At 39.3% G+C, this 24,160-nt stretch overlaps 1 protein-coding gene across 2 annotated transcripts in view; it reads left to right on the top strand.

Annotated features, from left to right (window-relative positions):
• The window catches only part of LOC119740806 (MAPK/MAK/MRK overlapping kinase-like), a 33,867-nt gene extending 10,016 nt beyond the window's left edge, over positions 1-23,851 (top strand). The window contains exons 6-14 of one of the 2 annotated variants that reach the window (XM_038216240.1): positions 1,302-1,350; positions 2,897-2,911; positions 5,951-6,036; positions 8,432-8,524; positions 9,709-9,810; positions 13,599-13,775; positions 17,979-18,150; positions 19,200-19,421; positions 20,790-23,851. In XM_038216240.1, coding sequence (XP_038072168.1) covers positions 1,302-1,350; positions 2,897-2,911; positions 5,951-6,036; positions 8,432-8,524; positions 9,709-9,810; positions 13,599-13,775; positions 17,979-18,150; positions 19,200-19,421; positions 20,790-20,876 — 1,003 coding nt within the window. In that variant the 3' untranslated portion in view covers positions 20,877-23,851. The remainder of the gene's footprint in view (positions 1-1,301; positions 1,351-2,896; positions 2,912-5,950; positions 6,037-8,431; positions 8,525-9,708; positions 9,811-13,598; positions 13,776-17,978; positions 18,151-19,199; positions 19,422-20,789) is intronic. The other variant, XM_038216241.1, reaches the window with a different exon arrangement.
• Positions 23,852-24,160: the final 309 nt, after the last annotated feature.

Below are 24,160 nucleotides of genomic sequence, written 5' to 3' on the forward strand. Positions count from 1 at the left end.
GCAATTCGTGATAATTTTTTTTTTCATTTTATTCATTTGTTGAATTATTTATTTTTTGCCAGGGAGGGAATGCAAAACTTAAATTTGCATTTTTCAAGCATGAGTTGTAGTCATGGGCAGTTTATTAAGGGGCTGTGCTAAGATACTGCCCCATCCCAACCCCCAACCCCCCTAAAAACAAAACAAAAAAAACTAGCAAACAAACAAAGAAGCAAAAACAATAAGATAAACAAGAGAGAAAAAAATTAATGGAACATTTAAAATTTATGATGAAAACAAAGATCTACTTAGAAACAAATCTGAACAGGCCGATGGATTTTACCTTTAGAAGCAAATTGTTATTTTTTTTTTAAGCATCACCTGCTCTTGCAGATAGATATTAGTCACAGAGGATGCACACGACAAATTGGAAATCAATTGGGCCTGTAATGTAGGCAGTTGGGCCTGTAATGTAGGCAGTATGATAAGTACAAACCTGTTAAGGCAGTGAGAACGACATTGTGGTAAATTTTTTTTAATGTTGCAGTAAGCACCGTTTATATCGGAATTTTCAATGATCGATATATATCAGAAATCTGATATCAAGAATATTCAATATATTGATAATCCCGTGGAAAAATTGAAGATCATAAAGATGACACTTTGATTAAAAAATAAAATCATATTTTCCACGGCTTTCTCTTGAGCGTATTGCTCGAACATTTTAAAGCATATCTCATCGCTGAGAGTTTGTCAAAATCAGGCGTTTTAATTTTATAGTTTTACATTGGGGAAAAACCTGAATTCCAGCGAACGCAGAGCACAAAGTGACGCCGCTTGGCATTTTGCAATGTTTTTATTTTGAGCCACAAGTACAAGTGGCTGCCCAAGTTTTATTTTATTTTACAGCAAATGTTGAACACAAAACAAAAGCACAAACGGGAGATTTATTTTGACGATATCTGACGCATTTTTAGTATTTTTGATATGATTCCTCAATATCGAAAATTTCAAAATTTTGATATGATTAAAAATCGCTATATATCAAACTAATATCAAACGTCAAATAATCGAGTAACATCAATTTACCGGTATCAACTGCCTTAGTGGCAGACATTTCATACGTTGGAACCAATTAAGCTGTCTTTACAAGGAATGTCAGTCAATTGTACATGAACCATCCGGTTTTACAATTAAAACCAATTATGGCTGAAAGGGAGTGAATCTTAATTAACATATGAATGAGAAATATATATATTTAAATATACAAAAAATGTGCATTTTGAAACATTCCTGAATTTAGTCAATTTTTTTTTCTTCAGGAATGGAATCTTTCACAGAGATGTCAAGCCGGAAAACATACTTGTCAAAGTGAGTCCTTGAGGATGTTTTCGAGCATTGATTGTTTTTGAAGCTAGCAGGCTACATAACAAAATCAGCATGTAAAAATAGCTGCCCTAAATTTAACTCTTGTCCTTCTTCAGCATATGTGTGTTTGTTGTTTTGATAATAAGACCGAGTACAACAGGGATTCTATCTTGTGTTGGGAACGCACTAATGTCATTGCAGATTGCTGCTGGTTTCCCCAGGCAGCGGGCCATTAATTCCCCGTGTAATCTAATTTCAATGTCAGGCATCCTTTCAATCGGAAAAACAGCGAAATCAAATTTACTAACGATGCCCAGATCAGAATGAGCGCAGGTGTAACTTGGTTCTTATTACTACTCACAAGGACAGTCAAGAATATGCGCTGCTTGTATTTGAGCATGAAATTGTTTTTTCTTCACGGTTCGTGCGTGGAACAACAGCCCTTCAAGGACGGCATTCAGGAGTAGATCCAATAAGTGGGAATTGCGCTCCATTGTGAATCTGTGTAGCAGTTATTGTCTCATTTTTTTGTGCGCTTGCCGAATTTTCAACTACATATATACACGCATTTTATGAGGCATAATATAGAGTCCGCTGATATTCTGCATAGCATTTTCAAAAGGTTTTCCTAAAATTGTCCATTACTTCCTGAATTTGTTCAATGGAGGTACCGGTATGACCACTGCCTCAATCTTTTCAAATACTCTTAACAGTCACTGTCAATACGTTGAGCCAGTGAGGATGATATCCAGTATAATCTAGGCCTAAATTTATGCATGGCTAAGCATTTGTAGATGTACAGCTTAATAGCTTGATATAATGCACCCTTCAAAATCAGTGGGAGCGTACTTAAAGCCAGAGTCCATCATTTGCGGCTATCCAAAAAGTAACTGGCGTAATTATTGTTGAAAAACATACTTGGTTGAAAGATAGTCAGGGGACTAAACTCCCTGTGAAAATATTCTTTCTGGCAAGCTGTCATTTTGAAGAAATCAACAAAAGAAGGCCTTTCCAAGCACCGTAGGAAATTCAAATTAGTAGTTCGTTTTGTTATTCGGGCAAAGCGCGCGCAAGCATTGGCTCGATGCACACACGCGCCGGTTGCTATAATTCATCGGATCAGTGCGCTACATCACGCAGCTGCAATCGGCTAGTGAGAACGTGTCTCGGACGCTGGAGTCAGGCCCAATTCAAAACATGATTCAGCAACTTTTGATTTGAAATTGAGATCCTAGAATGTTGTTTTTCTCGAAAAATGCATCTGAAGCTAAGCTGAAACTTCATCAGATTGGTTGTTCAGCATCCTTCTTCAGATATTGAGCACTTTTGTTGCTTCAAACGAACAAAAAGCACAAGTTACAAATGATGGACTGTAGCTTTAACCGTCATACCGGTACAGTCTCAATCCTCCTAAATCCTCAAAAACTGCCTGCTTGAGTTTGGAGGAGTGAGGAGGTTAGGGTTACAGTGAAATTAATGCAAGGTTTAAATGTGTGTAATGCTGCGTTTTGCTTTTTTCACAAACTCTGCTGCCCTCCAAATGATAAAGTTGGCCCGAGAAAAGGTAAGGGCATTTTGAAGCCCGAACATCATCTGTCATTCATATTCATGTAGTACATTAGAGTAGACATACATTGTAGATTTTAGAGGAACTATTGCTGTGCGTCTGTGAATAATTTTGGGTATGGAACTTGGATTTGATTGAATATTGAAATATTTGATGTGCATGGATCAAGCATGTCGAGCTTTACGTGCACGAGCCTCAAATGTTTGGAAATATAATGGCCCACCAATCAGGATTTGCATACACCTGCGCCAGTCAAAAATTGACAATTAGCTTGACGAATTGAGCTTGTACATGTGTATTGGCACGCAATAATTTCGTTTCTTGTTTTTAACCTTGTAGGGAGTACAAACTCTCTGAACTTAGGTTTTATGTTTATCAGCAGAAATAATACAGTTTACATGTAGGAGTTCGATTGTTGATTCAATCACCTGATCACTGCTGCTTGAAGAATGAACATGGGATATCAGCAAAACCAAGTTTTTTGTTGTTGAAGGAAACAGTTTACTCATTATTGTAACAGAGACTGCACACTTGGTGTTGGTGTAGGGAAAGTTGAAAGTCCAAACAACTCGGCCCACTTGTTGGGAAATTTCCCTACAGCGGCATCCTTACATGCCTTACGTTTGCATGTATTTTTTATCCATCTCAAAAAAATTCATACTAACATCTCATGATGCTCATCATGTTTGTGTACATGCTTAGCAGCAAGACATTTGTACTAAACATTTCTGTAGTGGCTAAATTTTGTGATATTATTGCTAATCCTGCTGTGTTGGCTTGAAAGCAATTCATGCTGCTTATCAAAACCATGTTGTTAGTAGTTATATGTACAGGAGAATGTTGCTTTAACCCTAACTGAAACTCCCTAGGCTTTTTTGCTAGGATGAACATGTAACCTCAATCCTGCAAAATCCTCCAACTGCCTCCATGTAAAAATAGCATACAGCCTCAATCCTGCAAAATCCTCCTTTATTTTTTGAATGTGGCCATTGGAGGGGTGACAACTGCCTCAATCCTGCAAATAAATCCTCCGGCAATCACTGTCAATATGTTGAGGCAGAGCCAGTGACATCCTGGAGCAGTGCGGAGGAGTTCAAGCATAATGAAGGCCTTAGTTTATGCACGGCTGAGCATAAACAACACGGTCCGGCCTTAGACCTTGACACAGTGCATCCTCCGAAATCAGCCACATTTTTGCCATATAGCCTCAATCCTGCAAAATCTACATTTTCAATCTCTACCTTATTCCATGTTTTTTTTCTTCAAAAATTGTAACTTAGGGATTTCCTTCTTAAATTTTTTTAAATTTTCTTCCTCATCTTCTCCGTAGCACCCGGCTGAAAAGAAGTCAACAGACTTTTGCGGGCTATCCTGGCCAGATGCCAAACAATAAATAAATTACAATGTTTAAATGAAAGTCCATTGCTTCAAAAAGATTGGTTCAAATTGAATGTTTGAATGGTTGACCAAACAAGACAGCTAGTCCAAAAATTAAAAAAGGGTAAAAAAAACATGTACATGTACATATGGATCTCAAAATTAAAATGTAGCAGTCAAACAATATATTTTTCTGAGAAACTAAATCGTGTTTTTTTTTTTTTTTTTTTTTAAAGATTTGCCATGAGATGATTCTTTTTTGACTACTTTTTTACCCTTGACGGGATCTTTGTTCTGTGTGAATTGGAGCTTTTGTTTAAAAGTTACTGCAAAGCTTGTAAAGACTGTCAAAATCTGTTTGGGCCACTTTCTTCACCTTCTTGGTATCTTAGATACCAAGTGGCCCAACTTGGAATTCAAGTCATTCCATTTAATTATCTGTATCTCTGGACTTGAGTGTCCAACTGAGATGGGATAAAGACCATTTTGTGAAGTACATGTATTTACTACACCTACTGACTTTGGTTTTTCAAAAAGAGAGTGCTAGTTTATGGAATGATTGCTAATTTTTGTTTTTAGTTTTGAGACACCAGGTACTTACATTTCAATGTTAGGATAATTTTCTTGTTGGGAAAAAGTCTTCACAGGTCTACAAATGTACTTGTTCTGTGAAATGTTACCATGGTTACATGGCAAAAAAGCTTTGTTTCAAATTATCAATGTCATCATACTTGCTAGCAGACAAACAAGTTAATGTACATGTATGTAAAAATAAAAAAAATCAGGACTTTCATATTCCTCACAATTTATTACATTACATGCATGCTTTCGCTGTCATTGACATGCTTTCACTGTCATTTACATGCTTTGCTTTATGTTAAGTAGTAAGAGATTTTTGTCTCAATTATAGCACTGCTTTTTGTACCTAAATTCTATCTGCAGAAGTGTATGCAAACAGTGTTAGACTCTTAGGACATTGCTTTTGCTTCTCAATGGTATCTATAGACATGAGAGGACCTTTTGTGCGTTAATTGTTACTGGATTCTACGTATACACCCTGATAGCCATTTTACACAAGGTGTCCATTGTACATGTACAAAACTAGATGGGGAAAAAATCATGGTAAACAAATTGTAGTCTCAAACATCTTGTGTGATGTCAATGTCCATACCTAAAGTGCATGTACACTTCCAAAGGAATTCTCATAGAATTGGCAAACATCAAATAGAAATAGCAGAGTGCGATATTTGTGCATTATATCATATATTTTCTTTTTGGCGGATATCTATAATGGATTTGAAATTTCTTGGAGATGTCTGCTCGAGAGGGTTAAAACATGTAGACAAAAATTTGGACTTTGGGTATTAAGCAAACCCAACATCCTTCTGCCGTATGTGTTTTTGCAGTAAATTTAGCAGGAAAAAGAGCATAAGGCATACATGTTAAGCACCCACATTCACAATTTAAAACGATTCAGTCAAGAAAAGCAAATTGTCATGATCTTTTAATCATGTGCCTCATAACCCTATAAAATGAAAAGCAAAAATGAACATTTGAAAGATAATTTAATGACATCATACTCTGTCTTTATACATCATACCCTGTCTTTATACTCTGTCTTTGATCAATTTGAAATAATTTTTTCTTTCTTATCCATAGGATGACTTGTTGAAGCTGGCAGATTTCGGTTCATGTCGCAGTGTATATTCCAAACAACCCTATACGGAGTACATATCAACAAGATGGTAAGTTTAGAAACGAAAAAGGGTGTTTCGATTCCTGAACATCACTCAAGAAAAAAGTTTGTGATATGTGATAAAATGATCACGTCAGTAATTTACAGGAGACGTTACCATTCCCAAACTTAAAGATTTACTTGTTCATGATTAATATGCATGAAATCCTGGAATAAATACAGAAGTGCTCATATTCAAGCATTACCTTAGTCAGCAGCTTTCTGATACAACCAAAATTATCAATCCATGTTAGTCAACATACATTGTAGTGTTTAGTTTCAAATTTATGTTTGACATGTATGAGAAGTATCCTGCTAACAATTATCATGTCTGGCAAAACTGAGGACTACAATGAATACTGTAAGAACAGTTTTCCCCCCTTCATAAATATAATTGTGTAAAATTAATCTGTTAGTCGAGCAAAAATCCATGAAGTGGATTATTTTCAGGACAGCATGGATGCATGCCTTGAACATAAAGCTTAATCTGTCAAGTCTAAGACACAAAATGAGTCTTGATACAGTGTGGCAAGTCTCAAACTGAATCGAAGTCACATTTCACCGTGACTTGAGTTCTGTACTGGTATTTTGTATTCTGTGTGTGTTTTTTTCTTGATTGTGTTCTTTCGACGTACAGTTGCATGTGCAATTAAGAAAATTGCCTCAGTACCATGACAATCAGGTAATTTCTGTTTTTCAGAGATTGAAGGGGGGGGGGAGGGGGGGAGGGGAGGGGGGACAGAATGGGGCAATTAGACAGAAGGGGCAATTAGACGATTGACTGTTGCTTGAACATGTGTCAACTCAAACTTTGTGATTGCAATTGGAGGGAGGAGGAAATTGCTTGTTACATCATGAGAGGTGTCATAACCTGATCACCATGCCAGTGCCCCCCCCCCCCAAAGTTCAGCTTGTTCCTTTTGGGAAAGTTGACTTCATAACTTAATGGCTTTGAAGGTTCCGTACCCTTGAACATGTAAGCAAAGTGTACATTTTAGGAATTTCCCTCTTTCTTTTATATCATTTCAAACAAAAATTCAAAATTTGTGTGTGCATACATGTCGTTTCAAACAAAAACTCAAAATTTTTGTGTGCATATATGTATGTATACAGTACATTATGTGCATTATATCTAGGGAGAAAAATAAACAGATGTACCAACATGTGTATTAGTCAAAGTATAACAATTACACCACAACAGAGTATACATTGTAAATGGGCCAGAGTTTGTACAGTACAAGTTGCAATACACAGAAACTGAGTTTACAAATGGTTTATTCTTGTACAATATTTGAGTTGTGCTCTGAATTAAGCTCTAATATCTATTTGATTCCAGATTAAAAACCTTATCATTAATATCCAAATAATATCTGGTATTAACCGAAACTATGCCAAGATATCACTGTTAATGTGTGTAGTGTAACCAGCTATAGCAAAATCAGGGGTCTTTTGGAAAAAGCACAGTATACAAATATTGGCTGCTTCGAGTGGTGTAGGAAAACTAGCCTTCCAAGTTGATATTACATTTGTCACGAGGTTCAGAATTACTTGAAACTAAGCCATAGATACTCTACGCTGGTGCTCAGACAAGTGCACACATGCAATGTACATGTTCATGTAACCTTCGCTTTCTTTAAAGAGGTTGTGGAATGCTCGAAGACATTTCCGTCATTTTTTGGGTATATGTAGCCTAAGGTGTGATGAAATAAAGACGACTATTGTTTCTGTCATGAAATGAGTACAAAGGGTACTTTTGAGAGCTATTTTTCAGGTCCTGTTTCGACCCGAACGTGCAATTTGTGTAAAAGTCGTCGTGGCGGGCAGCAAACAAAACACAGTAAATCGTGACGTAATAAACAGGACTCGTTTATGCTACTCTGCATCGGGAGTCCTGTTTATTACGTCACGATTTACTGTGTTTTGTTTGCTGCCCGCAACGACGACTATTACACAAATTGCACGTTCGGGTCGAAACAGGCATGACAGGACTTGAAAAACAGCTCTCAAAAGTACCTTTTGTACTCATTTTATGACAGAAACAATAGTCGTTTTTATTTCATCACACCTTAGGCTACATATACCCGAAAAATGACGGAAATGTCTTAGAGCATTCCACAACCTCTTTAATGTGGCAGACTATTCCTGCATGCATGGATGTGGTCCAGTCCATCACCAGTCCAGTCACAAGTAAATCACAGGTCCTCTCACAAGTCCAGTACAACTGTGGATGAACAATAAGAAAGGAATGGTTGTCAAAGCTCACTTGAATAGCTTGTGATTTGAATTGGGACTGGAGGACTTGTGATGGACTCGACTTCATCCCTACCTGCATGGGGCCCGCATGTGGGTCCAGATTATGTAGGTTTTCTTTATTTCTCAAGATGTGTTTTTGTTTACATGTACAGGTATAGGGCACCAGAATGCCTCTTAACGGATGGCTACTACACATACAAGATGGATCTATGGAGTGTGGGTTGTGTCTTTTTTGAAGTCCTAAGGTACATGTAAATCCGTGTGCTTTTCATCGAATCCCTCCACAAATCTGTGAGCTGATCCGTGTCCTCAGTTTAAAGGGAATATACATCATTTGCTTTTGCTGTAATTTTCAGAAATGGATGGAATTGGGGGGTTGGAAATATATAGCGAATATAGTTACACTGACTTTTTTGAGGTTTTGGGTTCGAAAATGCTATAAAAACCAAGAAAAACAATCATTTTCCTGTAGTCTGGTTCCCTGACTCCATTTAAGAAGAAACAGCAATTTACATACATTGGGGAATTGTAAGGTCAGGGAACCAGTCTAGCTGGCTTGTACCCGTTCATAGGTGTGTAATCGATTGCAAACAAGTGCCATGGTCAACTAGGGCCAGTATTTGAAAAAGCCAGTTTTTTCCGACGCTGGTCGGCCAATCAGCCTTGGAAATTGATACAAAAATACCACTTTTCTTGAAAATGACAGTATACCAGGTGCCATGATTTTACAGGATGCTTTACACTGTCATTCACTAACAGTCCAGCAAGGTATTTCAAAATGATTTGGTAGTTTTATTTTTTGATGTTTGCAAATGTTGTATTTTCCCTTTAAGTCCTTTTTGCCACCGGATTATGACCCATTATTCCCTGTTCCCCTCAAAACCGCCCAGCCTGTTACTCCCTGTGCCGCCCATTTATCAAAGATCATTGGAATAGTTTGCGACTGGACTTGAGGCTGGATTGTTTGGGATGACTTTGAAAACAGCTTTGTGGGGAGTGTGGCCTAGTGGTTAGGGTTTGTGACTCATGATCAGAGGGTCAGGGGTTCGAGTCCAGCTGCTGGCCATATGTTGTGTTCTTGGGCAAGGCACTTTACGCCCACTTGCCTCTCTCCACCCAGGAGTATAAATGGGTACCGGCATTAGCTGGGGAGTAACCTGTGATGGACTGGCATCCCATCCAGGGGAGTAGAAATATTCTCAGTCGTTTCATGCCACTGAAACCGGAGATAAATGCCGGCCTGATGGGCCATATTGGCTTGTGACAGACTTTACTTGACTTTATTTGAATACGGCTTTGACATGCATACGGTGATAAGCTTCCTCTCCGTTTTCGTCCCTCAAACAATTTCCTTTTACAAGCCGAGTTTTTCCCCATTCAGAAATAGCTTGTAACATGAACTGTTTGACTCTGTTTTCCTCTTTCACAGCTTACACCCGTTGTTTCCTGGTGCCAATGAGGTAGACCAGATTGCCAAGATCCACGACATCATGGGCACTCCAGATGCCAGCATTCTTAACAAACTCAGAAAGTAAGTGGCACAGGCTCTTGGATAAACCTCATCCCCCCCCCCCCCCCCCCCCCCCCCCCCCCCCCCCCCCCCCCCCCCCCCCCCCCCCCCCCCCGGCACCCTCCAACTTCATCAAAGCCACAATGAAAAGATGCCTTCCTGGTCACCATTCTTGTTTTTCCGAAATGGAAACAGTATAACGCTAAAAAAGAATTTGACTTTAGCCGGATTTATAAATCCCACACTTGTCCATTTCTTTCTTCACACGTTGTATTAATTTTTAGTAAACCTATTCAGTGGAGGGAAATATACAATATCAAAAATTGACATCTCGGCATGCAAGTTCCATTAAAAAGTCTGTTTCCCACGTTGGTGTATATGATCCAAAGGGTATGATTGCATCTCCTCTGTAGGGGGGGGGGGGAAGGAAAAATCTCAACTGTTACAATGTTGTTTTAAAGGTTGAGTACATATATTTGTCATTTGTGCCTTTTTTTCCCTTTGAAGCAACATTTTGATCTTGATTTCAATTCAAAAGTTGTCGAGTCGTGTTTTTTATTGTGCCCGAAATCAGTGTTCGGAACACGTTCTCATTCAGCCGATTGCAGCTACACGAAGTCATGCATGAATTAAGGCAACTGTGTGTGCGTCGTGTCAATGCATGCGTGCACCCATTCACGGCTTCGCCGAATTTAAAACGAACTACCAACGGAAATTTCCATGATGCGTTTTGAAGATGCATCTTTGGAAAAGACATTTTATGTCAATACCATTACATATACTATAGAAGATCGATGAACCATAATTGCCTGATCTATCTTCTGTTAATCTGCCCGCCTTCATCATCGCCATTAGCCTATTTGAGAATATGGCCGACACAATAGAAGGGCGCTGTCACAAACTGAATGTGGTGGGCGAGATGTACTTTTAGGATTCATGGCTCAGTGCCCACGCCTCTGTGTGTTTTGTACCGTGCCATCGTATCGCCCACATGGGCTACTTTGCCGGGCGATTTACTTGAATATTTTGGTGATTTACAAGTATGACATATTGCCAATATTTTAAGTTTATTGTGATGGCCGTAAACAGCATACAGTCGGCTCCCGTTATAACGAGGTCCAATGGACTTTCACAATACTGTCGTTATAGCCGGAACCTCGCTAAAACCGGAGCGCAGTTTTCCCCATTCGTTATGCACAAGGTACGGTACATGTGCGTGCGTGTTTTAATCGTGTAACGCACGTCCGAAGACATGAAAAGATGGTCATTTGTTGGTATGTACGTCTGTTATTAATGTATATTAAATATTTAACTGATGGTGTTGAATAAATGAAATAAATAAAATACCTTTAAGGGAACATTGTTCAATATTTGAGGACCTGAATCCGGAGGAAAAGGCATCATCGCTGAGAAGAATCAGGCAAGTAGGTCACTCGCACAAATCGTGCCGAGTGACATTTTGCTTTCATTTTGCATTTGTTGTAATCGGGCAAGAGAGGGCGCCAATACATGCATTACTTCCGGGTTTTAATGACTCCTGATCCTTAGATGCCTTCTGGTGGTTGACTTTTTGGAACAGTTGGGTATTATTGTTTCTGAAGTGATTCTTTGAAACTGTAATTATTTCGGTTAACTATAGCGCACATTCGTGCCAAGTGACATTTTGCTTTCATTTTGCATTTGCTGGAATCAGGCAAGAGAGGGCGCTAATATTACTTCCGGGTTTAAGTGTCTCCATGTGTAATTTCGCAGCAATTGGTGATTATTGTTTGTCGGGAGGGATTCTTTTAAGATAATAATAATAAATAAACAAAAGTAATAATGTTAGATTAAATTTGGACAATGTATATATGGTGGGGCGTTTGAAGATCTTGGAAACCTGTTTTCATTGGGATTGTTTTTTCAGCGGGGCCGGAGGGGTTCTTAATTTGTTTAAGATTTTTATTTTTTTATTCTTCGGATTCTTTTTTGGGGGTGGGAACCACGGTATGTTTTAAACTTTATTTATTTGAAGACAGACTGAATTATCTCTTTTTGGAAGTTGTGGTGGCTCTGAAAAGAGCCGTTTGTTTTGTGATGCTGTGTTCTTTACTTCGTATTTTTTTTTATAGCCACAAGCCAACAATAGGGAGCAATTACGCACCCGATGTTCGGGCGGTAGTACTATAACTAAAGGCTATTCCTTACAATGTTAACCCTTAACTCCTGAGCGCCCCCTATTGTTAGTTTGTAATAATATAGAAACGTGGTACCGCAGTCGTAAACAAACTTCAAACCTGGTCACGCTAAGGGAAACCGCAGCGGGGGATTAGCGACTAGACCAGCGGTCCACTGCGCCGATTATCACAGTCCCATTGAATTTATTTATAAAGATCGGCGAGATTAAATAACGTTGGGTTGAAGTCTTTACAAAGGTACATTGATGGGTGAAGCTTATAGTGTGTTGCTTGAATTGGAAGACGGGAGCATGATACCTGTTTCGGGACAAAAGATCTGTCGTTGACAAGCTGCAATGCCCGTAGTTTTGAAAAGATGTCGTCGTAAATGGGTTGAGAACAATGCTTTTCCTCGCATTGGGTCAGCCAAAATCGTCGTAATAGCCGAAGTCTTGTTATGTCCGTGCACGTAATAACCAAATATTTCCCCATAGTAATGTACACAAATTGATCGGGACTGGGAGAATGTGCTTGTTACATCCGGGTTATCGTTATGACCGAGCTCGTTATAACGGGAGTCGACTGTATAGCGATTAATGGAACAAAAGTCTTCTCGACTCATGCAAACGCATTGACATTTAGGAAGGAGACGAGGCAGGCAATTAGAATCTATTTTTGTGTGACTATGGCAGTAGCTCAATTTGTGTTTTTCACAGATGAAAAGATGAATACATGGTGAGTCAAAAGAAAGTGACCGTATGATAAAAAAAAATGGCACGCTCCATTTTGTAAAAAATATAATTGGGATATTAAAAGAACATGTTATTGAGTAGTAACTGTGAAAATGTCACGTAATTTGCATACTCTATTCCCAAGTTATGTCTTTTAATAAAGAGATCACAAAATTCAGCTGTCCACTAATATTAACAAATTTACCGTTCTACGAATTGATGAATATCGATTAATAAATATAATGGAAAAAAAAAACGTTTTCCCGCCTCCACGAATAAAGGAAAAATTGAAAAGGAAAATAAAAAAAAAAAATCACCAATATTTCTGGGGAAAAAGAGTTGAATTGTTCCCCATTATTCAAAGCACAAAATCTGACGGTATAAATAAATTTTTCCAGTCTTGATTCATAAGATTTAAATCTCAGTTGTATTTGGAATCAATGAGGACGGCTATACAGTGCTTGTTTTAACAGACCATCCCACAATAAAAACGAGGAATAAGAAGAGGAACAATGGTTGTTGGACTATGCCTCACTCACTAGAAAGTGAAGAGAGACATGCCTATTAGCATCACACTGCAGCCACATTTGCCCTAAACTGATTCGTTACTTAACCCTAAAAGGGGCGGGTTGGCTGGTCTCGACTCGCAACCAGCCAAAATATCGAGACCAAAGGGGACCGAGACCAAGACCAAGACCACAGCTCCCAAGACCGAGACCGAGACCAGCAAAAAGTGGTCTCGAGACCGAGACCGAGACCTGTCTCGAGACCTACAACACTGATGTTGAAGCCATCAGCCAAAGGAAATTAAAAGTGAAAAACATGTTACCTTCCCTACAGCAAGCACGAATAATGTTAAGGTGTCCAGCTTTGGTGCTGAGTCATTTAGCTGGATCAATTAACCATTTTTGTTTCTCCACAGTAAAACAAGAGGGATGAACTTCAATTTCCCACCCAAGAAAGGCACGGGGATCCAGAAGTTACTGCCCCATGCCTCCCAGGAGAGCATAGAGCTCATCTTCCAGCTGTGTACATACGATCCGGATGAGAGAATATCAGCCAAACAGGCTCTCAAACATCCCTACTTCAAGGATGTCAGGTTAGTCCATCCCGAAGAACTTTACGGTTAACTCCAACCCTCTCATATCATTAAAGATCAATGGTGTTAAGAGGGAGTTGATAGGGTTGAGGAATGGGCAGCCCTGAGCCAGTCATTGTAGCTTAATGTCGGACAAGATTCCCTTGAAAAGATTATGTATGCAGAATGTGCCATGGATTTTTGCCATGGATCTTGCCATAGACCTTTTCCAGGGACCTTTACCATGGACCTTTGCCATGGATCTTTGCCATGGACCTTTGCCATGGACCTTTGCCATGGACCCTTGCCATGGACCTTTGCCATGGTCCTCTGCCATTGGCCCTTTGCTAGGGACCTTTGCCATGCACCCTTTGCCATGGACCTTTGCCATGGACCTTTGCCATGGACCTTTGCCATGGTCCTCTGCCATGGTCCTCTGCCATGGGCCCTTTGCTAGGGCCCTTTGCCAGGGCCCTTTGCCATGGACCTTTGCCATGGACCTTTGCCATGGACCTTTGCCAGGGACCTTTGCCATGGACCCTTTTCCAGGGACCTTTGCCAGGGACCTTTGCCAGGGACCTTTGCCATGAATATTTGCAAAGTTGGTCGTAAGAGAGTGTGCACTGGCAAGCTAGGAAATTGCAGTGAAGGTTTTAGTTGTGTTAGGGGCAGAGCATATTGGAAAATGGTCCAAAAAGCCAGGTGATTATGGTGCTTGTGTCCTTAAGCAAGACACTTTGTCACAATAACAACACAAAGCAAGATGCCACAATGTATCCTCCAATAAAATGGATTCACAACACTCACTACCTTGGACCCATGAGGGTGCTTATGTTGACCTAGAGGCCTGCTATATGTAAAACAGCATGTACAACAGACAAAGTCAGATAAGAAAAGGATGTGGGGGTGTAGCTATTGTGACCTTAACCCTAACTCCCTAGGCCTTTTTGCTAGGATGTAGCCTCAATCCTGCAAAATCCTCCAATTGGCCTCATGGAAAAATAGCATATAGCCTCAATCCTGCAAATTCCTCCGCTATTTCTTGAATATGGTCCATGGAGGGGTGACCACTGCCTGAATCCTGCAAAATCCTCCAGCTATGACTGTCAATAGGCTGAGGCAGAGGCAGTGACATCCTGGAGCAGTGCGGAGGATTTCAAGTATAATCAAGGGCTAAATTTATGCACGGCTGAGCATAAACAACACAAGGTCTGGCCCAAGACCTTGACACAGTGCGTACTTCGAAATCAGCAACCCACTTTTGCCATGTAACCTCAATCCTGCAAATTCCTCCAATTTGCAAAAAGGATTTTGGAGGATTCAGGGCGGTTAGGGTTAAGGTTTCACAACTCACTAGGGATGAAAGGTCAAAGCTGACTAAAGTCACAGTGTATTTATATCTTGTTTGGTTCTGTTGAATTTGCATCGAGTCTGGAACATCAGTTTTACATGCATAATACATGTACAGCATGTCTGGTGTAGCCATGCAAATTATTTGAGAAGGCTGCTAGCGCAAAGTTGAATGGATAATCTGTCCCCAAATAAGACTGTTACACAACTACGTGTATTTCGGTTTCGTTTTCCTATGGAGGTTTTGTTTTGTCGTGGAGTTATATATGGTATCAGTGTCAGGTACTTGATAATATACTAATACTTCTATGTATTTATCTACTGAAAGCTGATAACAATGTATGTACAGTGTACTAGAAGCATGTAAAATGAAAATCCATTGTTTTCGTACCTGTGGGTCTTTTCCCAGCAACTGGAACTATGCATGTTGTGATGATTGGAAAGAAACCAGCTAGCTTAATTCCTTTTTTATGGTGATGTACAAGTTTGAACAAACAGTCTTGTTTGTCATTAAGTCCAGTAATTTATATTGGAACCGCTCACGTTTCAACTTGTTACCGATGTTTACCAGTGAACCAGTTAGATTATGGATGTTGTATGTGCTGTTATCTCAGTCGGGCACCAGGGGAAAACAGATTACCAGCTTTCCAGGGTGTGGTCTGGGTGATATGCATGTCTAGTTGAAGTTGAGGAAAGCACTGCATTGCTTCACTTTTGGAAAACTTGTTAAAAATCTTCCTTTTTGAAGAAGTTGTGAGAAGTTGCTGATGAAATTGCCTGTATAAATTTGTCTTTGCTACCTAAAGTGGGCACTTAACTTCGTTTTCAAGGTACAGTGTGGAGGATTTATACATATTGAGGAAAATTTGGTGCAAAAGTTTTTATATAAAGATATGACCATATATTGATTTTTCTGTGAGGTCTGACAGGTCGGAAAGGGTGAAATGTTTTGTGTTTGTATTTTGTTCTTTTCTTCCCTGTGAAACAATTGTGTACAAGGTGTTATACCCAGACTTGATCATGCGTACAGCTGCCAATCTGAAGTGAAAATTCTTGGCTGTCTTGCACTGTTCTTTGACATTTTAGATGTCCTTTTAAAGGTAGAGTCCATCATTTGTAATTTGTGCATTTTGTTCGTTTGAAGCAACAAAAGAGTTCAAAATCTAATGAAGGATACTGAGCAACTAACCTGATGAAGTTTCAGCTAAGCTTCAGCTGTACATTCCGAGAAAAACAGCATTCTAAGATCTCAATTTCAAATCAAAAGTTGCTGAATCATATTTTGAATTGTTTTGAATTGCAACTATACGCGACGTCGCGCACTGATCCGACGAATTATAACAACCGCGCGCGCGTGTGCGTCGTTCGAATACTTGTGCGCGCTGCGCTGAATAACAAAACGAACTACTAATTTAAATTTTCCTACGGTGCTTCTTAAGAATCACCGTTGGAAATGCCTTCTTTCGTTGATTACTTCAAAATGACAGCTTCCCAGAAAGAATAATTTCACAGGGAGTTTAGTCTCCTTACTATCTTTCAACCAAGTTAGTTTTTCAACAATAATTACGCCAGTTACTTTTCGGATGGCTGCAAATGATGGACTCTACCTTTAAAAAGCAAGAATTGCATTCTGTATGTACGGATGGAAGCATAAATCAATGTGTTGTGAAAGCTATACCAAGTTTGTACATGTGTAACACTATTAACTTCCGGCCCCTAAGACACGGAACTCATGGTGTGTTCCGTGTTCAAGGCAACTTGCATGATTATGTACTCCATTCTCGGTTCGTTTGGCTCCCACTGACGTCTTACGATCTTAATTGGATTCCTTACAGCAACACCTGTGTGCTGTAATTTGATAATGATGGAAGTGTGTAGTAAGCTGTATTAACCACATGATCAATTTGCTCAATTTGTACCAGTGATGTACTTTTGTTAAAACATTCAGAAAGAACGGAATGAGTTGGGGCAAAATAACACTGCATAACATGGGGAATAAACAATTGTACTCACAAATTAACTCTAGAGTGTGCCCAAAAAAGTGCAACACTCAGAAAACAAATAATTAAAACTGTTTATAAACTTTTACTGTTTTTTTTTCTTCAATGAAATTATGTATTACATTAAAGCCTGACTATTTCTCAGTCCACGCCTTTTTACCCCATTCCATTTGGGTCCCTAGAACCAGAAATGCAATCAGTTAAGTGAAAGGGTGTAAATATTACTTGGGCCACTCTCACCTGTGATTTTACCAACTTCAATGCCTATTCAATGCTTAACCCAGATTCAGCATGTCCCGGTGAGAGTGGCCCAAGTAAAGTATAATTTCATTGAAGAAAAAAACATTAAACAGTTTTAATTATTTGTTTTCTGAATGTTGCACTTTTTTCTGTACATGTTCATCATACATAGTTATCACATGCTACCACTTGTAATACATTTAGGTTTTTACTTTCTTTTCATTTTTGCTTAACACTTTTCCTGTGCATTAATGAAGCAAATTTGTTTTCGAAACACATGAAGTTGCCATGGCTTTTTCCTTTCATTTCCAAAATGAACTACATGTCTTGAGGTGTCACCTGAAAATACACAATTATTTAGGCCCATTTCAAAGTCACGGTCACAAAGATGTAAACTTTGTTTTGCGGCAGAGAAACGTTTTAGAATCTCAGTTAAAGTTGACAGTCCCAGATGTAGTTTTAAACTTTCAAACAATTAGTGAACAGTTTTCTTTTCCCCGAAACGTTGAACATTTAATTCATAGCCTTAGCGTACATAATCCTAGCCAGTGGAAGTAGTATTATCTAGCAGGTCCTGCATAGTTCTCAAACCGGAGGAAAAAAGTATCATTGCTTGTTTTTTCTTTCTTCACAGAGATGCTGACAAGAGGAAACACCAGCACGCCGCGGTGAAGAAAGCGGAGGAGGAATCTGGCAAGATGTCACCCAACTCAGTTGATGAGGTCAACGCTAAGACCAATAACAACAACAACATCATCAGCACCAAGGAGGTGGATGTAACGTACCAACCACAGCAGAGGAGAAGGGTAAGACTATCAAATATTCTTTTAAATTTTTTTTTACTACTCCCTCATGTTTTCTGTTGGACAAAGACACTTTACTTAAAGGCATAGTATCATTTGCTTTCCATGCGTTATGTTTGTTTCCAATAATGATACCGCCCAAAATCCAAAGAAGAATGTTCAAAACCTAACCTGTTGAAGTTTCAGCTCAGTTGGTATTACAGTTTTCGAGAAAACTGTGGGAAAACATGTACATCCTTTTGATCACGAAAGAGGATTTCGTCAATAGCACTCATTTTTTTTCCAAAAATCTCTCAATCGACTGATCGTTGGAAATCACCAAAGTTTTCTTGATTTCTTCTAAGTGACAGCAAGCCAGACAGAATAATTTCACAGGGTGTTTAGTACCAGTACGATCATTAATCTAAGTAAGCTTTTTGATAATAATTTGGTAGGTTACTTTTGGGATAAATGCCGATGCTATATGCCTTTAAACAGCATTCAAATCTACGACCTCCAGAATCTTACCAGTTGGTTAGTTCATTACTAATTGCACTTACAGGCCGCACAAAGAATGTGACATTGAGTTCCTTCTCAGGATGAGAGTTTTGGAGAATTAAGGAAGGTTCCTAGTAAATGCTTCTAAATGGAGTTGGGCAAATAGTCTTATCCTCTGATGTCGAGAACTACTCGGAGAGTAGGTGTATAACATCCGTCATTGAGTGACCTTTCTAAGTTACGTCTTGGGATCCAGCACTCGATCGCACCCATAGGGTAGGACGGGTGCGCCTGTGGCCACAAATAGACCTATCCTCACTTGCCTAGACATCTTATGAAGCTCTAGAAGCACTTCATGTTCTCAAACAGCTTCACTGCTGCTTTGACCGATAAGGTGTTTACAACTTGCCAAAATGCAAGCCACCTCAAAAGTCAAGAACAAGTGATGTGCCCAAGCGATGTACGGTACCACCACAATTATGTCTTTGGTCGCTAGATTAGTCTGTATCAATGTCCTTCTCATGAAAAAATGACTTATGCTTTCTTTCTCTGCCCCGTTTTTCTTGAAAACCCAGAGGAAACCTCGGCGATTCCAGGAGCCAGACAAGACGTATCACACAACCAGCCTCCTGCCCAAGGTGGCCCAGTCCAGCCAGATCACGGCCTCCAATGTCAGCAGTTTCCCCACTATGTCCTCCTTCCCTTCCAGTACCTTTCCCAAGCTGCACACGGGGCCCTCCATGCTGCCCAGTATAGCTAACTCTCACTACAATAAACACCATCAGCACTCCAAAAAGGTACGAGTTACTACAGTTTTTTCATTGCTTGAACTTAAAATTTACATCTCAACCGACAGATTTCCCAGAATTGCCAGTTTTCTGATTTTCTGATTTTCCATTTCAAGACAAATGAACTGTTTCTGATCATCATTCTTGCATCACCAAAAAAAATAATCTATGCAACATGTCTTCTACTTAAGTGCATTGAGACACATAAACAAAAAGAGCAAGAAAAAGAACAAAGGAAAGAATGTTGCATGCTGACGCCCCTTGTTTTCATGATATATAATCTTAACGGACAGTCATTGCAAAAAATGTTGAAAAGACTTGAATCTAGGTCTGAGAAACATTCACAATTTGTTAGGAAATTCTTTGAAAATATTCTTGACTCTCCATAGACTTTGTGCACAACTGCTGAAGTGGCGTCTGGATACTACATTCTTTCCAGAATCAAATTCAAAATTCCAAGTTAGCCAAAGAATGACATATGCTTAATGTTACATAATTTCCATGGCAGTTTTGACCTTGTTTTAAAAACATACTGCTCGCAGCACCTCTTGACTTTTGATATGGTGGATTATGGGAAGTTACCTGGTTACTGCACCTACACTACTGCTATTTAACAGTGAACATATTCCACTGGTTAGCAACTTAAAGGGAATATACATCATTTGCTTTTGCTGTAATTTTCAGAAATGGATGGATTTGGGGGGTTGCTTGTATATAGTAAATATTGTTACACCGACTTTTTTGACGTTTTGAGTTTGTAGATGCTATAAAAACGAAGAAAAACAGTCATTTTCCTGTTGTCTGGTTCCCTGACTCCATTTAAAATGAAACGGAGCAATTTATAGACGTTGGGGAATTGTAAGGTCAGGGAACCAGTCTAGCTTGCTTGTACCCGTTCATAGGTGTATAATCGATTGCAAACAAAACCGGACTAACTAAATATGGTCAATTGGGGCCAGTATTAAAAAAAACCCAGTTTTTTCCAACGCTGGTCGGCCGACCAGCATTGGAAATTGATACAAAAATACCACTTTTCTTGAAAATGACAGTATACCAGGTGCCATGCTTTTACAGGATGATTTAGACAGTCATTCACTAACAGTTTAGCAAGGTATTTAATAAAATTATTTACAAAATAATTTAGTAACTTTATTTTTTGATGTTTGCAAATGTTGTATTTTCCCTTTAACAAAAGCTTGTGTTACTTAATTTACTGTAAAAATATTTAAGCACTGAAATATGATTGTAAATGCTGAATTTTGTGCTAATCAAGGCTGTGATATTGGGCAAAGGTCACAGCATTACTATTTATCTTATGAAACATACCCAATGAACTAAATTGAAGTTTAATTTTTATTTTTCCCTGCTAATCTACAGACAACCACCTTCCAACAACCAACAAAAACTATCTACGGTCACTACCAGCTTCCGTCCATACACAAAGGAAAGGGGACACAGTTTTGAGCCACTGGATCCCCCCCCTCCCCCCACCCACCTCCCGTTTCCGGTTCATGTCTTCCTCCCGATTGGTCGTCAGTATCCATGGAAACGCATACCGTGATTGTTTTAGATGTGCTCGTGCCCATCCACGTTTCGTTTACAATTATAAACCGACTCGTGAAATGAATAATGGCGGAGACTACGTAAAACAAAATAGTTGCGCTTGAACTTCTTCAACATGTCAAGCAGGCCAGTGCATTATCACAGATGGTGAATTGGAATGTGTGCTCATTTTTTTTGGAAATTCTTCAACTGTTTGAACACCATGCGATAAACAAGGGAAGCTGTTGCAGGCTCCTCGCAACAATATCTAGTGTGAAGGACACGTACACTTGTTGCTGGTCAACGTTTCTGGAGTCCAGATGTGTAACCACCGGAGGCCGTTCTTCAATGTTGCTGTTTTTCAACGTTCACAGAGTCCACAGCAGTTTTTTTGACACCATGCGAAATGGAATGATCCGTTAAGCGCCACCCATTGCACACACACGGGCATCTACCACGTGCGCATATCCAATGCCACACTGCACGTTCCAGCCGTGCGCGTCATACGTGCGTGCACGCATGTCAGACTATCGTGAGCACGCGCGTCAGACATTAGTCCTGGTTGTGATTGGTTGAAACACCATTGGGCATGGTCCATTGTAAACCTCTTCAGTTTTGGCCAAGTCTGTGTCCAGAATCAGGCTGGCAATGCATCTCGGGGGAAACATCACACCAACTAGTTTTGCATCTTGTGTGGGATTCTGTCACTGAAACACCCATTGGATAGTTTTCTTCCAATGGATTTTGTAGGTTTTTTTGCAATTAATGACTTTTTAAGGACGATGCACAGTCTACATTGAATGGTAATTTTGTTCCAGTCATTTATAGTTCTTATTGTGCATTCTAAAGCCATATGTTACGCCACCCTTTTATGAAGTAGATATATTTCAATGCAGAATCTGTAATGACGAGTCAGTCCATAATTGTAGATTTTTGTAACAGTGAACTTGAACGTAGACTTGCCACAAATATTAACCCAAGCGGTAGTTGGCCATAACAGTGTCTGTTGGCTGACTTGTGTGTTCCTTAAAAACCTGAAAAGTCCTTGCAGCCTTCAAACTTGGAAAGTTGTAAAACTGAGGCTGACGTGAATCGTTACGCTGGCCTCAGGTTGACCTGTGATTTGCTTGCGCAGCGACGGAACTAGCCTTGGTCAATAGTGTACGTGATGGTATCTAGCCGCTAAAAATATAAACACTAGCTGTATGCTATGCACTCTATGAAGTGCGAACAGTGACCTCATGCGGCTACAATATGCATATCAGCTGGCGAAGGATGAACATTCGTTCTTCCCCAGCAACTGATTAACGCCTTGACCAAGGCTAGTTCCGTCGTACTTGTAGGATTAGAAGGCACCTGTGTGCCGTCTAATTCTACAAGCAGTTTCGACGCAGGTCGATATGAGGCCGGCTTTGTGTATCATTGTAGTTTGATCCAAACTGCGTTTTTATGATAAATGCCTTTTGATATTCTAAATAATGAATTCAATTCACAGACCTCATCTTTTGAACATTCCTTTTTACATTTTTTTAAAATTCAAAATTATAAATATGTTCAATGTTGACTTATTTATTCTAAACTCAATTTTACCATTTGAAATCTCTGATATTTGCAGTGTTCATTCAAATACTGCCCAAAAATCACTCTCTTGGTTGAAAACTTCCTTGAAATTCATTCATTTGAATAAGAAAAAGGTATTGAATGACAAGGTAGTACTCAAAAGTGTGAGATTCAAAATTGTATTCATATGTGGTAAACTTTTAATTGAAGGTTTTGGAACAAAATCCGGTTCACTTAATCCTAAACTTAGTGCACATTATGCAAAATCAGCAAAAATGAAAGCGCTGTTCCCACAAATGTAGTTTTATAGAGCTATAGTTTTTTTTTTTTTTTGGGGGGGGGGGAACAGCAATCCATGTTTAAATATGCATAGGTCTTTTAAATGTAACAGTAATTACATGGATTTAATAAGTGTATAAATCCTGCAGATACCGGTAGACATGTATGTTATACCTACACATTATCTTCAAGCAAACTTGAATCCTCGATCCTGATTGGTCGATCCATGGCAACAACAGTGTGATGTCATACCAAATAGCATGGTCGATATCGCACTCTGCGTATCACGCCATTCCAAGATGCGTGCGCCATTCCTTCTGCACGCCCGTAGAATGCGATAACTGCTGAAAAGTTTGTGAACAGGTTGCGTGTTCCATCTTAACTGTGTCTCAAGTTAGCTTGAAGATAAGTTCGTTATCCCACTTGCGCTCGTAGTGCGTCTTGCACCTCACGTACCACTGGGTCTTCAGCCTCATGGTATTTGGGACACAGACGCACTATATTTTTCTATGTTCCACTCGCGCTCGTGGGATAACTAATAACGTAGGCCCCGACAGCATTGCACATGCAGCAATGTTTCCATGTAGGATTAACCCCAACAGAACTCAACCCATCAAATCCCAACAGCATGTATTGTTGGAATCTGTCAGAATGGGTACAGTACCCCTAAACTGACAATCTTTTACATTGGGTTGGCACACCTCCAGAAACTAAGTCAGAAATATGTGTGTGCAGTTTCCCATATGGTGTTGGAATTTGCCAGGATGGGTATGGTTCCCAGTAAATCATGCTAGGGAGTTACGGTTAATAGAATTGCACTTCCCTGCGGTAAGAATTATATACATGATCACCCATCTGGAAAAGACTTGAGAGAATGAAGTCCTTTTCCGTCCAACAGTAATGGGAGATTTGAAACTGCATCCTGTGATCCTCAAATGAGCATTCCAGTGCAAGTTACATAATATGGTTTTGCCAACCAACATGTAAAGAGATGAAACATTTCAAGTTTTTAAATCCAGTTAAGACTGCTGGAGAGAGCAAAACGTCGAGAAAAAAAACCCCCAAAAAACAGGACGGGGAGATGAGCTAGGAAGAAAAAAAATCTGCCTTGTAAATTGGAAACAGAATGAGACGGTCTAAGGTTTTATTGTTTGTCAATGAGTGATTTATTTTTTTACTTGAAAATTTATTCTTCAGTGTCCGTCCCTGCCATGTGGGACAAGCACATGAAGAATGTGTATACATGTATAAGTACATGTATAAGTACATGTGTGTTCCATACAGCTTTGAAGGAACAACTTTTTTTTGTACATTCAAAATTATGTATAAAAAAAGCTTTTAATTATGTATATATGTATTGAAAAGAT

Source organism: Patiria miniata, unplaced genomic scaffold (genome assembly GCF_015706575.1).
Source record: "Patiria miniata isolate m_02_andy unplaced genomic scaffold, ASM1570657v1 HiC_scaffold_5, whole genome shotgun sequence".
Taxonomy (NCBI): domain Eukaryota; kingdom Metazoa; phylum Echinodermata; class Asteroidea; order Valvatida; family Asterinidae; genus Patiria; species Patiria miniata.